This window comes from Bombina bombina, chromosome 3, assembly GCF_027579735.1.
Source record: "Bombina bombina isolate aBomBom1 chromosome 3, aBomBom1.pri, whole genome shotgun sequence".
Taxonomy (NCBI): domain Eukaryota; kingdom Metazoa; phylum Chordata; class Amphibia; order Anura; family Bombinatoridae; genus Bombina; species Bombina bombina.
The window spans coordinates 1,163,369,118-1,163,384,469 of record NC_069501.1 but is presented as its reverse complement, the minus strand read 5'-3'; the positions used below and the strand labels follow the sequence as shown (position 1 = coordinate 1,163,384,469).

The window sequence follows — 15,352 nt, the reverse complement described above, 5'->3', positions numbered from 1 at the left end:
TGTAGGTCTAAAAAGTGTGTCACCAACATGAAAAGTTTGGAAAGCTCTGCTCTAGGATTTGAAAAATGTAGCTAATCATTTTTACTGTTGCAACACCTACAGAATAGCTACCAATATCAATAGTAATAAGAGATATAATAATAATAATAATAAAAAGGGCCCTGCTTAAAAGAAAGAAAATAGTTACCTGTGTGTAGAACAAATCATTTTGTAGATAGGTAAATATATAGTTCCTTAGAGAAGTTTGGGAGGACATCAGACAAGGTTGGTTTGAATTGTTTTTTATTATCTATTTTATTAATTAAAAAGGACCTACACGTCCCTTTGTATCAGGTATACATGTGCTGTGTATAAGCATAACAATTCATTTTATTGCTTATGTTATATCGTTCCCTGCTTAACTTTTTTTTCTGCCCATATTATTTGTGTTTTTTAACAGATTATGCCATTATTTAAAGAAGCTGAAGATAAGAACAGGCTGCTTCGATCAGTCGCTGGAGGTGGTTTAGATACTATTAGCAATCTGCGGGCAAAGTGGGATAAATTTGAATTAATGATGGAAAGCCATCAACTCATGGTGAAAGAACAGGTGAGGAAGAATTATTGCTTTCTTTTAGCTCTCCAACATGGTTTAGATGAATTTAGTTTTTATGCTGGCAGAGTGAATTTGTGCCAATGCTTTTAAAATTGATTTGATAATTTCTCTAAGAAATTGTAATGTTTATTTTTTTTACCATAGAATTCTGTCCCCCCCTCCCCAAATCCACACAGGCGCCTCTTGGCAGAACAACTCATTATCATAGCAAGTTAGAATGCAGTAATGCTGCTTTTTCTTACCATACCTCCTGAATCGCAAATAAAATAAATGCTGGAAAGTCACTTAATTCATAGGCTTTCTTTTACTGCCAGCAATGAAAATAACCCATCCTACTGAACACCAGTGTATGTATAACTATTAAATAGTTTTAAACACTCCCTAAAGACCTTCTTATTCAGGGAAGCCTATCGCCAAATCAGTAACTAATGAATTCCACTTGCTTAATAGTTGCCCTCATCTAACTCCACACTAACATCATTCCCACCTTTGCAGTCCCCAACTCCTGTTTCTCACCCTCCTACCCATTTAGATTGTAAGTTCCCATGGGAACAGGGCTCCCAATTCCCCCTGTATTTGTTTGTTAAATTTTGTCTGGTGTCTCATATTGTACTGTCCATTTATCTTTGTTACCCATGGACAGCGCTGCGGAATCTGTTGGCGCTTTATAAATAAAGAATAATATATATATATATATATATATATATATATATATATATATATATATACTTATTATTTGAGAAGCAGTAACCCTGTAGTATTTTGTAGCAGATATAATGTTAAGCCCATGTAAATTAAACAATAATATGTTGTGATGTGCAATTCGGAAATTAAAGGGACATTAAACACTAAATAAATGCTAGATAGCATGATGAATTCAAAGAAAAGATTAGTCTGAGAATAACATGTAGATGTATTTTTTAAAGCTTCATTAGCTGTTTAAATATCCACAAAATAAGTGCAAAGTTTAAGTGTCTATAAAACATTGAGCTGCCATGTTGTAACTTAGGTTACCTTCTCTGCTGTGACTAATTAGGCTAAAAATAGGTCACTAGATTGTGCAGCCAATGGCTGTGTGGAATATAACAGTGTTCTGCACTTTCATTTCTAATAAGAACTGAACAACTTACAATTTCAGAATGGAATTACAGGAAAAAGGGACAAAATAAATAATGAAAGTAATGCTAATATGTTGGTTACTCAATGGACATCATTTTAACATATATTAAAATATAATATATATATATTTAGCAATGACCATCTTTGAACTTCGTTTACTGTTAGTTTTCTCTTTACAGGTTGAAATAATGAAAGAAAATGTAAAGTCCAGAGTGGACGTATATTCTATGGAAATTGAAAAATTTAAAGCCCGCTGGGATCAATTTAAGCCAAATGATGACATTATTGAAACCGGCCAAGAAGACATGCTAGAAAAAAGTGCCCAGTCAATAAAAGAGAAGAAAGCTGAGTTTGATGAACTTGAATTTACAAAGAAAAAATTAATGTAGGTTATAGATTAAATTTAAGGCTCCAGATTTTTTGTTATTTGTTTCTCAGATATGTACTTTAATTTTTTTTACATTTTGTTAGTTTTTTTCATTATTTCTTTTTTGATAAAAACATGAAGGTAAAGCTAGTAATTTAATATCATTATATTAATTTCCTTTACACTATGTAATGATGGCTTGTAGTTGAACTAGAAAGAATCAAATATGCAGATTTAACATTTGAACTAATGTATAAGAATATATATATTATTGTAGCTACCTGTAAGTTTCCACTTAACTGCATAAGGGAAAGGTTTACTGTAGCAATTTATTCTGCCAAAAGCTTCAGGAATCCTATTTCTGAGTTCAGGCAATAAGACCTCTTCTACTTGGCAAGAGTGATCACAACAGAAGTGCATAAGCAAGTATATATACCAGGAGAGGTATGTGGATCAGAATATATATATCACATGAAAAAGTAATAAGTTGCAATTCCCTAATAGTACATATTCCTTGAGGTTATTCAGGAACATAATATGCTAATACAGACTGTAAGTATTCAATGTGAACAGAGGTTTAAGGAGAGCTGTATACTGAACAGGATAATATAGTGCAGCTATAGTAACCGGGTTAACTGATTACGGCATACTGATAATAATACGAGTCCTAATACAGTTTCAAAAGTACTGGCAATACAGAGTTATTGCAGGATGTCAATATGCAATAATATAATGGAAAGTTGGTAAGTACTTACAGGAGATTCAGTCTTAGCTCCGGTTCTGAGGATCAGAGGAGGAATTGTTTGACCGCGAAGTAGCAAGCTCAAAGGAGGGGGTCTCAGGTAGCGACGTAAGTCAGATGCAGCTGAGTGCTTAGGAGTTGCGGTCAGACTGTAGTGCTGAGGACAGCTGATACAGGTAGGAGGCGTGTTGAGAGTAATCCCTACTCAGGGTGATGAATCAATAACAAGCAAAGTCTTGTGGGTAATGCATGTTTATAAAGGGAATAAAGGAGCCGCCAATTAAAGGAACAGTACACATCAGAAAAGAAAATAACAAAAACATGACAGGTCCCCACCCCCCCAAAGAAAACCTCCAGGTTTTCAGGTAGACGGCCGATCCGGATGTCTCCTATGGAACAAAGAAACCAACCGTGGGGCAGACAAATTCGAAGCCGGTTCCCAGGAGTCCTCGTCCTCAGAATAGCCTTTCCAACGTATTAAGTACTGGAGTATTCCCTGATGAACTCTAGAGTCAAGTACTTCCGAAATCTCATACTCCAACTCAGGTGTATAGGGTCTAGGGGGAACCAAGGTTTGTTCTGGTTGCGTTCTAACAGGTTTGTAGGGTTTAAGTAAGGAAACATGAAAAGATGAATGTATTCGGTAGCTATCCGGCAATTCCAGAACAACTGCATTGGGGTTGATCATTTTTGAGATGGGAAAAGGCCCAATATACAATTGATTAAACTTCCGAAATGAGGCTGGTATCCTTAAGTTACGTGTGGAAAGCCAAACCAAATCACCTATCTTGTACTCAGGTGATGGACGCCGTCGTAAATTGTAGTAAACCTGCTGTTTTGTTTGAGCTCGTTGGATGTTATCTTGTAGGTTAGTGAAATTTTGGGAGATGATGTTTACCAAGTTATTTACAACGGGGCAGTCAGCTTGTGAGTTAGGTAGTATATCAAAGTCAGGATGGTACCCATAATTAACATAGAATGGGGTATTTTGTGTGGAGTTATTCACTGTATTATTATACGCGAACTCAGCGGTTGCTAAATAATCAGCCCATTTATCTTGTTGTTGAGAACAATAGATTCTGAGATATTGTTCTAATGTCTGGTTAGTCCTTTCACATTGACCATTTGTTTGTGTATGGTAGGATGTTGTTAATTTCCTATTGATATGTAATCTTTTACAAAGTGAGTCCCAGAATTTGGATGTAAATTAACTCCCTCTGTCGGTGAGTATAGATGAAGGTAGACCATGTAGTTTGACTATGTTAGTTAAGAATAGATTTGCCGTTTGTGAAGCAGTAGTTAAGGACTGTATGGGTAAGAAATGAGCCATTTTAGTGAACAAATCAATTACTACTAATATACTTGTGAATGAAGAGGATTTAGGTAAGTCCACGATGAAGTCCATAGAAATCTCCTTCCAAGGCCGTGTCGGTATAGGTAACGACATTAAATAACCAAATGGTTTTTTGTGGTCTTTTTTAAGTTGTGTGCAGGATGTACAATAATTAACATAGTTTTTTACAGATTCCAACATTTTTGGCCACCACTTTAGTAATTGAATGTGTTGTGAATACCAGTATGTCCACTGAGTACTGTATCATGATTGTTTTTTAATACAATATCACGCAAAGTAGGTGGTATATATAGCATTTTGTTGTAGTACAACCCATCGGTATGGAAGGTTAGGTTGTATTTGTGGAGATTGGGGTCATCTCTTTGTGCAGATTGGATTTCTGATATGAAAGTTGAAGTACATGAGATGAAATGGTCTGAGGAAATCACAGTACCAGGTTGTCTTATACACCTTGGTGAAGTAGGTTGTCTGCATAAGGCATCTGCTTTTCCATTACGAGAGCCGGATCGGTATTGGATATGAAAATTAAACCAAGAGATAAACAAACTCCATCTCAGTTGTCTGGATGATAAGGTGCGATTGGTTTGCAAGTATTCTAGATTCTTATGATCTGTAAAGATGAGTATTGGTATTTCAGTTCCTTCCAATAGATGCCTCCAATGTTCCAAGGAAGATCTGATAGATAGGAGTTCTTTTTCTCCTATAGGGTAATTAATCTCAGGAGGTGTCAGAGAGCGAGAATAAAAAGCAATGGGATGTATCGGTTCGCTGATATTCTTCCTTTGTGATAGGATAGCTCCTATTGTGTATTCTGATGCGTCTACTTCGAGAATATACTGGAGGGAAGCATCTGGGTAACGAAGAATGGGTGCTGTTGTGAATTTCATCTTTAGTGTCTCGAAGGATTGTTGAGTTTCCATGTCCAAACATAGGGTTTTGTTTTCCCTGTAAGTTGTGTCAAAGGTTTTACTACTGATGAAAAATTGTTAATGAACTTCCGCTAGAAGTTTGGAAAACCTAGGAATCTTTGTAATTCTTTGGTATTTCGGGGTTGCGGCCAATTTGTGATGGCAGTGATTTTTGTGTCTTCCATATTTATACCTTGGGGTGTAATTCTATAACCAAGAAAATAAGGCCTAGATTTGGAGTTTTGTCGGTAAAGACCCGCGTAGCTAACTCCGGCTTTTTTCTGGCCGCACCATAAAAATAACTCTGGTATTGAGAGTCCACATAAAGGCTGCGTTAGGCTCCAAAAAAGGAGCGTAGAGCATATTTAACGCAGCTTCAACTCTCGATACCAGAGTTGCTTACGCAAGCGGCCAGCCTCAAAAACGTGCTCGTGCACGATTCCCCCATAGGAAACAATGGAGCTGTTTGAGCTGAAAAAAAACCTAACACCTGCAAAAAAGCCGCGTTCAGCTCCTAACGCAGCCCCATTGTTTGCTATGCGGAAACACTTCCTACGTCTGCACCTAACACTCTAACATGTACCCCGAGTCTAAACACCCCTAACCTTACACTTATTAACCCCTATTCTGCCGCCCCCGCTATTGCTGACCCCTGCATATTATTATTAACCCCTAATCTGCCGCTACGTAAACCGCCGCTACTTACATTATCCCTATGTACCCCTAATCTGCTGCCCTAACATCGCCGACCCCTATATTATATTTATTAACCCCTAATCTGCCCCCCACAACGTCGCCTCCACCTGCCTACACTTATTAACCCCTAATCTGCCGACCGGACCGCACCGCTATTATTATAAAGTTATTAACCCCTAATCCGCCTCACTAACCCTATAATAAATAGTATTAACCCCTAATCTGCCCTCCCTAACATCGCCGACACCTAACTTCAAACATTAACCCCTAATCTGCCGACTGGAGCTCACCGCTATTCTAATAAATGTCTTAACCCCTAAAGCTAAGTCTAACCCTAACACTAACACCCCCCTAAGTTAAATATAATTTAAATCTAACAAAATTAATTAACTCTTATTAAATAAATTATTCCTATTTAAAGATAAATACTTACCTGTAAAATAAACCCTAATATAGCTACAATATAAATTATAATTATATTATAGCTATTTTAGGATTTATATTTATTTTACAGGTAACTTTGTATTTATTTTAACCACGTACAATAGCTATTAAATAGTTAAGAACTATTTAATAGCTAAAATAGTTAAAATAATTACAAAATTACCTGTAAAATAAATCCTAACCTAAGTTACAATTAAACCTAACACTACACTATCAATAAATTAATTAAATAAACTACCTACAATTACCTACAATTAACCTAACACTACACTATCAATAAATGAATTAAATACAATTCCTACAAATAAATACAATTAAATAAACTAGCTAAAGTACAAAAAATAAAAAAGAACTGTTACAAAAAATAAAAAAATATTTACAAACATAAGAAAAATATTACAACAATTTTAAACTAATTACACCTACTCTAAGCCCCCTAATAAAATAACAAAGCCCCCCAAAATAAAAAAATGCCCTACCCTATTCTAAATTACTAAAGTTCAAAGCTCTTTTACCTTACCAGCCCTGAACAGGGCCCTTTGCGGGGCATGCCCCAAGAAGTTCAGCTCTTTTGCCTGTAAAAAAAAACATACAATACCCAAGCCCCCCAACATTACAACCCACCACCCACATACCCCTAATCTAACCCAAACCCCCCTTAAATAAACCTAACACTAAGCCCCTGAAGATCTTCCTACCTTGTCTTCACCTCACCGGGTTCACCGATCTGTCCAGAAGAACTCCTCCGATGTCCTGATCCAAGCCCAAGCGGGGGGCTGAAGAGGTCCATGATCCGGCTGAAGTCTTCATCCAAGCGGGGCAGAAGAGGTCTTCCATCCGATTGAAGTCTTCATCCAAGCGGCATCCATCCGGAGCGGAGCGGCAGCATCCTGAAGACCTCCGACGCGGAACATCCATCCTGGCCGACGACTGAACGACGAATGACGGTTCCTTTAAATGACGTCGTCCAAGATGGCGTCCCTCGAATTCCGATTGGCTGATAGGATTCTATCAGCCAATCGGAATTAAGGTAGGAAAAATCTGATTGGCTGATTGAATCAGCCAATCAGATTGAGCTTGCATTCTATTGGCTGATCGGAACAGCCAATAGAATGCGAGCTCAATCTGATTGGCTGATTGGATCAGCCAATCGGATTGAACTTGATTCTGATTGGCTGATTCCATCAGCCAATCAGAATATTCCTACCTTAATTCCGATTGGCTGATAGAATCCTATCAGCCAATCGGAATTCGAGGGATGCCATCTTGGATGACGTCATTTAAAGGAACCGTCATTCGTCGTTCAGTCGTCGGCCAGGATGGATGTTCCGCGTCGGAGGTCTTCAGGATGCTGCCGCTTCGCTCCGGATGGATGCCGCTTGGATGAAGCCTTCAATCGGATGGAAGACCTCTTCTGCCCCGCTTGGATGAAGACTTCAGCCGGATCATGGACCTCTTCAGCCCCCCGCTTGGGCTTGGATCAGGACATCGGAGGAGCTCTTCTGGACAGATCAGTGAACCCGGTGAGGTGAAGACAAGGTAGGAAGATCTTCAGGGGCTTAGTGTTAGGTTTATTTAAGGGGGGTTTGGGTTAGATTAGGGGTATGTGGGTGGTGGGTTGTAATGTTGGGGGGCTTGGGTATTGTATGTTTTTTTTTACAGGCAAAAGAGCTGAACTTCTTGGGGCATGCCCCGCAAAGGGCCCTGTTCAGGGCTGGTAAGGTAAAAGAGCTTTGAACTTTAGTAATTTAGAATAGGGTAGGGCATTTTTTTATTTTGGGGGGCTTTGTTATTTTATTAGGGGGCTTAGAGTAGGTGTAATTAGTTTAAAATTGTTGTAATATTTTTATTATGTTTGTAAATATTTTTTTATTTTTTGTAACTTAGTTCTTTTTTATTTTTTGTACTTTAGCTAGTTTATTTAATTGTATTTATTTGTAGGAATTGTATTTAATTAATTTATTGATAGTGTAGTGTTAGGTTAATTGTAGGTAATTGTAGGTAGTTTATTTAATTAATTTATTGATAGTGTAGTGTTAGGTTTAATTGTAACTTAGGTTAGGATTTATTTTACAGGTAATTTTGTAATTATTTTAACTATTTTAGCTATTAAATAGTTCTTAACTATTTAATAGCTATTGTACCTGGTTAAAATAAATGCAAAGTTACCTGTAAAATAAATATAAATCCTAAAATAGCTACAATGTAATTATAATTTATATTGTAGCTATATTAGGATTTATTTTACAGGTAAGTATTTATCTTTAAATAGGAATAATTTATTTAATAAGAGTTAATTAATTTCGTTAGATTTAAATTATATTTAACTTAGGGGGGTGTTAGTGTTAGGGTTAGACGTAGCTTTAGGGGTTAATACATTTATTAGAATAGCGGTGAGCTCCAGTCGGCAGATTAGGGGTTAATGTTTGAAGTTAGGTGTCGGCGATGTTAGGGAGGGCAGATTAGGGGTTAATACTATTTATTATAGGGTTAGTGAGGCGGATTAGGGGTTAATAACTTTATAATAATAGCGGTGCGGTCCGGTCGGCAGATTAGGGGTTAATAGGTGTAGGTAGCTGGCGGCGACGTTGTGGGGGGCAGGTTAGGGGTTAATAAATATAATACAGGGGTCGGCGGTGTTAGGGGCAGCAGATTAGGGGTACATAAGGATAACGTAGGTGGCGGCGCTTTGCGGTCGGCAGATTAGGGGTTAATAGGTGTAGGTAGCTGGCGGCGACGTTGTGGGGGGCAGGTTAGGGGTTAATAAATATAATACAGGGGTCGGCGGTGTTAGGGGCAGCAGATTAGGGGTACATAAGGATAACGTAGGTGGCGGCGCTTCGCGGTCGGCAGATTAGGGGTTTATAGGTGTAGGTAGCTGGCGGCGACGTTGTGGGGGGCAGGTTAGGGGTTAATAAATATAATACAGGGGTCGGCGGTGTTAGGGGCAGCAGATTAGGGGTACATAAGGATAACGTAGTTGGCGGTCGGCAGATTAGGGGTTAAAAAAATTGAATCGAGTGGCGGCGATGTGGGGGGACCTCGGTTTATGGGTACATAGGTAGTTTATGGGTGTTAGTGTACTTTAGAGCACAGTAGTTAAGAGCTTTATAAACCGGCGTTAGCCCAGAAAGCTCTTAACTACTGACTTTTTTCCTGCGGCTGGAGTTTTGTCGTTAGATGTCTAACGCTCACTTCAGACACGACTCTAAATACCGGAGTTAGAAAGATCCCATTGAAAAGATAGGATACGCAATTGACGTAAGGGGATCTGCGGTATGGAAAAGTCGCGGCTGAAAAGTGAGCGTTAGACCCTTTTTTGAGTGACTCCAAATACCGGAGGTAGCTTAAAACCAGCGTTAGGAGCCTCTAACGCTGGTTTTCACGGCTAACGCCAAACTCCAAATCTAGGCCTAAATTTCTTGTGTATGGAAGGCACACTTCTCTGGTTTGGCATAGAGTTAATTCTCCTTTTAATCTGGATAGAACAGTGGTTATATGTTTCACATGTTCCTCATAATGACTAGAATATATGAGAATGTCATCCAGGTAGATGATTACACAGATGTCTAGCATATCCCGAAATACCTCATTAATAAAATACTGGAATGTGGCGGGGGCGTTACAGAGACCAAATGGCATCACTGTATATTCGAATAGCCCGTACCTAGTACGAAATGCAGTGAGTCATTCGTCCCTTTTCCTTATACGGATCAAATTATAAGCGCCCCTAAGGTCTAATTTTGTGTATATGGATGCTTTACTTAATCGCTCTATCAATCCTGGTATTAATGGTAACGGGTATCGATTTTTAACAGTTATCTTATTCAGTTGTCTATAATCAACGATTGGTCTCAACGTTTTGTCTTTGTATCGTACAAAGAACATCCCAGCGGCTGCTGGTGAAGTTGAGGGTCTGATAAACCCTTTAAGTTGTCATCTAAATATTGCTTTAAATGCTGGAGTTCTGGCTGTGATAGAGGGTATATATGACCAAATGGGATTGGTGATCTTGGCAAAAGTTCTATCGGGCAATCAAAAGACCTATGTGGGGGCAAAATTTCTGCTTCTTTTTTATCAAAGACATCGAGCGTATTCTTGAGGTATGGTGGAAGTGGAAGTATCCATCTCTTCCATCTCTTGGGATATGTGTGTAGTGCAAATACTAGAGAGACATGTCTGTTTACAATACTGGGAAATGAAATGAGCGTATTCTTGAGGTATGGTGGAAGTGGGAGTATCCATCTCTTCCATCTCTTGGGATATGTGTGTAGTGCAAATACTAGAGAGACATATCTGTTTACAATACTGGGAAATGTGGTTTTAAGGTTTGCCAGTCAATGGATGGTTGGTGTAGTTGCAACCATTTTAACCCAAGAATAACAGGGAAAGAGGCGAGGGTGTGATATCAAAACTAAGTAGTTCCCTGTGCCCTTCCTGTGTGACTACCATAAGAGGATGGGTGTGATGAGTAATAGGTCCATTAGAACAATGAGTACCATCAAAAACGCGTAAGACATAAGGATTAACTTTCTTTTTTATTGATATGTTATTTTTACACACAGTATCTCTATCTATATAATTACTGGATGCTCCAGAATCAATGAGGGCCTTCAGCATGATCCGCTTTGTATCCCACTGTAAAGATATGAAAATTTGGCAATAAACAGAGTCTTTAGTTTTATCTGTTTTTTTTGGGTTTCTTTTTATTATATTACCTTTCTCCAACATAGGTGTGTCCGGTCCACGGCGTCATCCTTACTTGTGGGATATTCTCTTCCCCAACAGGAAATGGCAAAGAGCCCAGCAAAGCTGGTCACATGATCCCTCCTAGGCTCCGCCTACCCCAGTCATTCTCTTTGCCGTTGTACAGGCAACATCTCCACGGAGATGGCTTAGAGTTTTTTAGTGTTTAACTGTAGTTTTTATTATTCAATCAAGAGTTTGTTATTTTGAAATAGTGCTGGTATGTACTATTTACTCAGAAACAGAAAAGAGATGAAGATTTCTGTTTGTATGAGGAAAATGATTTTAGCAACCGTCACTAAAATCCATGGCTGTTCCACACAGGACTGTTGAGAGCAATTAACTTCAGTTGGGGGAACAGTGTGCAGTCTCTTGCTGCTTGAGGTATGACACATTCTAACAAGACGATGTAATGCTGGAAGCTGTCATTTTCCCTATGGGATCCGGTAAGCCATGTTTATTCAGCAAGTAAATAAGGGCTTCACAAGGGCTTATTAAGACTGTAGACTTTTTCTGGGCTAAATCGATTCATTATTAACACATATTTAGCCTTGAGGAATCATTTTATCTGGGTATTTTGATATAATAATATCGGCAGGCATTCCAGACATGGATCTGTTGGCCTCTCGTCAGAACTTCAAAGTTCCTTGCTACGGGTCCAGATCCAGGGATCCCAAGGCGGCTCTAGTGGATGCACTAGTAGCACCTTGGACCTTCAAACTAGCTTATGTGTTCCCGCCGTTTCCTCTCATCCCCAGGCTGGTAGCCAGGATCAATCAGGAGAGGGCGTCGGTGATCTTGATAGCTCCTGCGTGGCCACGCAGGACTTGGTATGCAGATCTGGTGAATATGTCATCGGCTCCACCTTGGAAGCTACCTTTGAGACGAGACCTGCTTGTTCAGGGTCCGTTCGAACATCCGAATCTGGTTTCACTCCAGCTGACTGCTTGGAGATTGAACGCTTGATTTTATCGAAGCGAGGGTTCTCAGATTCTGTTATCGATACTCTTGTTCAGGCCAGAAAGCCTGTAACTAGAAAGATTTACCACAAAATTTGGAAAAAATATATCTGTTGGTGTGAATCTAAAGGATTCCCTTGGGACAAGGTTAAGATTCCTAGGATTCTATCCTTCCTTCAAGAAGGATTGGAAAAAGGATTATCTGCAAGTTCCCTGAAGGGACAGATTTCTGCCTTGTCGGTGTTACTTCACAAAAAACTGGCTGCTGTGCCAGATGTTCAAGCCTTTGTTCAGGCTCTGGTTAGAATGAAGCCTGTTTACAAACCTTTGACTCCTCCTTGGAGTCTCAATTTAGTTCTTTCAGTTCTTCAGGGGGTTCCGTTTGAACCCTTGCATTCCGTTGATATTAAGTTATTATCTTGGAAAGTTTTGTTTTTAGTTGCAATTTCTTCTGCCAGAAGAGTTTCAGAATTATCTGCTCTGCAGTGTTCTCCTCCTTATCTGGTGTTCCATGCAGATAAGGTGGTTTTACGTACTAAACCTGGTTTTCTTCCAAAAGTTGTTTCTAACAAAAACATTAACCAGGAGATTATCGTACCTTCTCTGTGTCCGAAACCAGTTTCAAAGAAGGAACGTTTGTTGCACAATTTGGATGTTGTTCGCGCTCTAAAATTCTATTTGGATGCTACAAAGGATTTTAGACAAACATCTTCCTTGTTTGTTGTTTATTCCGGTAAAAGGAGAGGTCAAAAAGCAACTTCTACCTCTCTCTCTTTTTGGATTAAAAGCATCATCAGATTGGCTTACGAGACTGCCGGACGGCAGCCTCCCGAAAGAATCACAGCTCATTCCACTAGGGCTGTGGCTTCCACTTGGGCCTTCAAGAACGAGGCTTCTGTTGATCAGATATGTAGGGCAGCGACTTGGTCTTCACTGCACACTTTTACCAAATTTTGCAAGTTTGATACTTTTGCTTCTTCTGAGGCTATTTTTGGGAGAAAGGTTTTGCAAGCCGTGGTGCCTTCCATTTAGGTGACCTGATTTGCTCCCTCCCTTCATCCGTGTCCTAAAGCTTTGGTATTGGTTCCCACAAGTAAGGATGACGCCGTGGACCGGACACACCTATGTTGGAGAAAACAGAATTTATGTTTACCTGATAAATTACTTTCTCCAACGGTGTGTCCGGTCCACGGCCCGCCCTGGTTTTTTTAATCAGGTCTGATAATTTATTTTCTTTAACTACAGTCACCACGGTACCATATGGTTTCTCCTATGCAAATATTCCTCCTTAACGTCGGTCGAATGACTGGGGTAGGCGGAGCCTAGGAGGGATCATGTGACCAGCTTTGCTGGGCTCTTTGCCATTTCCTGTTGGGGAAGAGAATATCCCACAAGTAAGGATGACGCCGTGGACCGGACACACCGTTGGAGAAAGTAATTTATCAGGTAAACATAAATTCTGTTTTTTTGGTTCTGGCAAGATTGGGACAGTCCTTAACCTCATGTGTCTTGGATGTGCAGTATAAACAGAGGTTGTTGTCTCTTCTTCTTCTCTTCTCTTCTGGAGTTAATGGGCCTCTTATAACTCCTATTTCCATAGGCTCCTCAACTACTTTTGGAGTTTGAAACCCACTACTAGGTGCTCTCTTGGTGTACAAATCAATGGAGATTTTTTCCTTTTTGCGCTCTCTAAGGCGTCTATCAATATTAATGGATAATGACATGAGGTTATCTAAATTCTCAGGTATCTTAATTCTAGAAAGTTCATCTTTCAGACCCTCTGAAAGACCTAACCTAAACTGATTCCTAAGAGAGCTGTTATTCCATTGAGAATCCTTTGATACCTTTTGGAATTCAGCTATATAGTCCTCAACTGGTCTCTTGCCCTGTTTTAATGCTCTCATTAAAGTTTCTGAAGTTATTTGTTTACAGGGATCATCATAGAGCAAGGCCATGGCTTGAAAGAATGCCTCAAGAGAATCTAATATTGGATCATCCTGTTCGAAATATGAATTCGCCTTCCTTGGTTCAGCTCTTAAAAATGAGATCACCGTGAGAACTTTTTGTTTATCAGTAGTATATGTCTTAGGTTTAAGAGTAAACAATAAATAACAGGAATTTTTAAAATCCCTGAACTGGCTTCTATCCCCATAGAACTTTTCTGGGGGTGAAACTATTGGTTCATTTACTGAATCCGCTGTAACTTGTTTTGGGGAGGCGGTATCTTTTATTATGTCACGCAGGGTCTGGTTTTCTATCTGCAGCTCCCTTAACCCTTGTGACAACTGATTTACTCTCTGTGAGAGATTATACATATGAGTGGGTAAATCTGCTTGATCCATGTTTGTTTTTTTTTTTTTGGACTTATTTCTGTAATGATGGCTTGTAGTTGAACTAGAAAGAATCAAATATGCAGATTTAACAATTTATTCTGCCAAAAGCTTCAGGAATCCTATTACTGAGTTCAGGCAATAAGACCTCTTCTACTTGGCAAGCGTGATCACAACAGAAGTGCATAAGCAAGTATATATACCAGGAGAGGTATGTGGACTCAGAGGTACTTCCAATAAGGAGAAAATGTGGTCAGAATATATATATCACATGAAAAAGTAATAAGTTGCAATTCCCTAATAGTACATATTCCTTGAGGTTATTCAGGAACATAATATGCTAATACAGACTGTAAGTATTCAATGTGAACAGAGGTTTAAGGAGAGCTGTATACTGAACAGGATAATATAGTGCAGCTATAGTAACCGGGTTAACTGATTACGGCATACTGATAATAATACGAGTCCTAATACAGTTTCAAAAGTACTGGCAATATGGAGTTAGTGCAGGATGTCAATATGCAATAATATAATGGAAAGTTGGTAAGTACTTACAGAAGATTCAGTCTTAGTTCCTGTTCTGAGGATCAGAGGAGGAATTGTTTGACCGCGAAGTAGCAAGCTCAAAGGAGGCGGTCTCAGGTAGTGACGTAAGTCAGATGCGGCTGAGTGCTTAGGAGTTGCGGTCAGGCTGTAGTGCTGAGGACAGCTGATACAGGTAGGAGGCGTGTTGAGAGTAATCCCTACTCAGGGGGATGAATCAATAACAAGCAAAGTCTTGTGGGTAATGCATGGTTATAAAGGGAATAAAGGAACTGCCAATTAAAGGAACAGTACACATCAGAAAAGAAAATAACAAAAACATGACACACTATTATACTGTCAAAATCAGCTACATGTGGTATATATGAGACTTGTACCCTCTTGCTTTCCTTTCTTGTTGGTGTTCATTTTGTAGAATGGTAGTATGGGCTGTTTCTTTGCTTCAGTCTGTAGAGTTTGTTTTTAAAACGGATAAAGAAAGTGTTTAATGACTACCTGGTAGTCCATAATTCATATTTAGATATTTAAAATTTGGTGCATCTTTTTGCT

General features: G+C 39.1%; 1 protein-coding gene across 1 annotated transcript in view; it reads left to right on the top strand.

Annotated features, from left to right (window-relative positions):
• Positions 1-15,352, top strand: part of DYNC2H1 (dynein cytoplasmic 2 heavy chain 1) — a 1,178,830-nt gene that overhangs the window by 133,971 nt on the left and 1,029,507 nt on the right. Inside the window, exons 21-22 of the mRNA XM_053705582.1 lie at positions 440-589; positions 1,894-2,099. Coding sequence (XP_053561557.1) covers positions 440-589; positions 1,894-2,099 — 356 coding nt within the window. The remainder of the gene's footprint in view (positions 1-439; positions 590-1,893; positions 2,100-15,352) is intronic.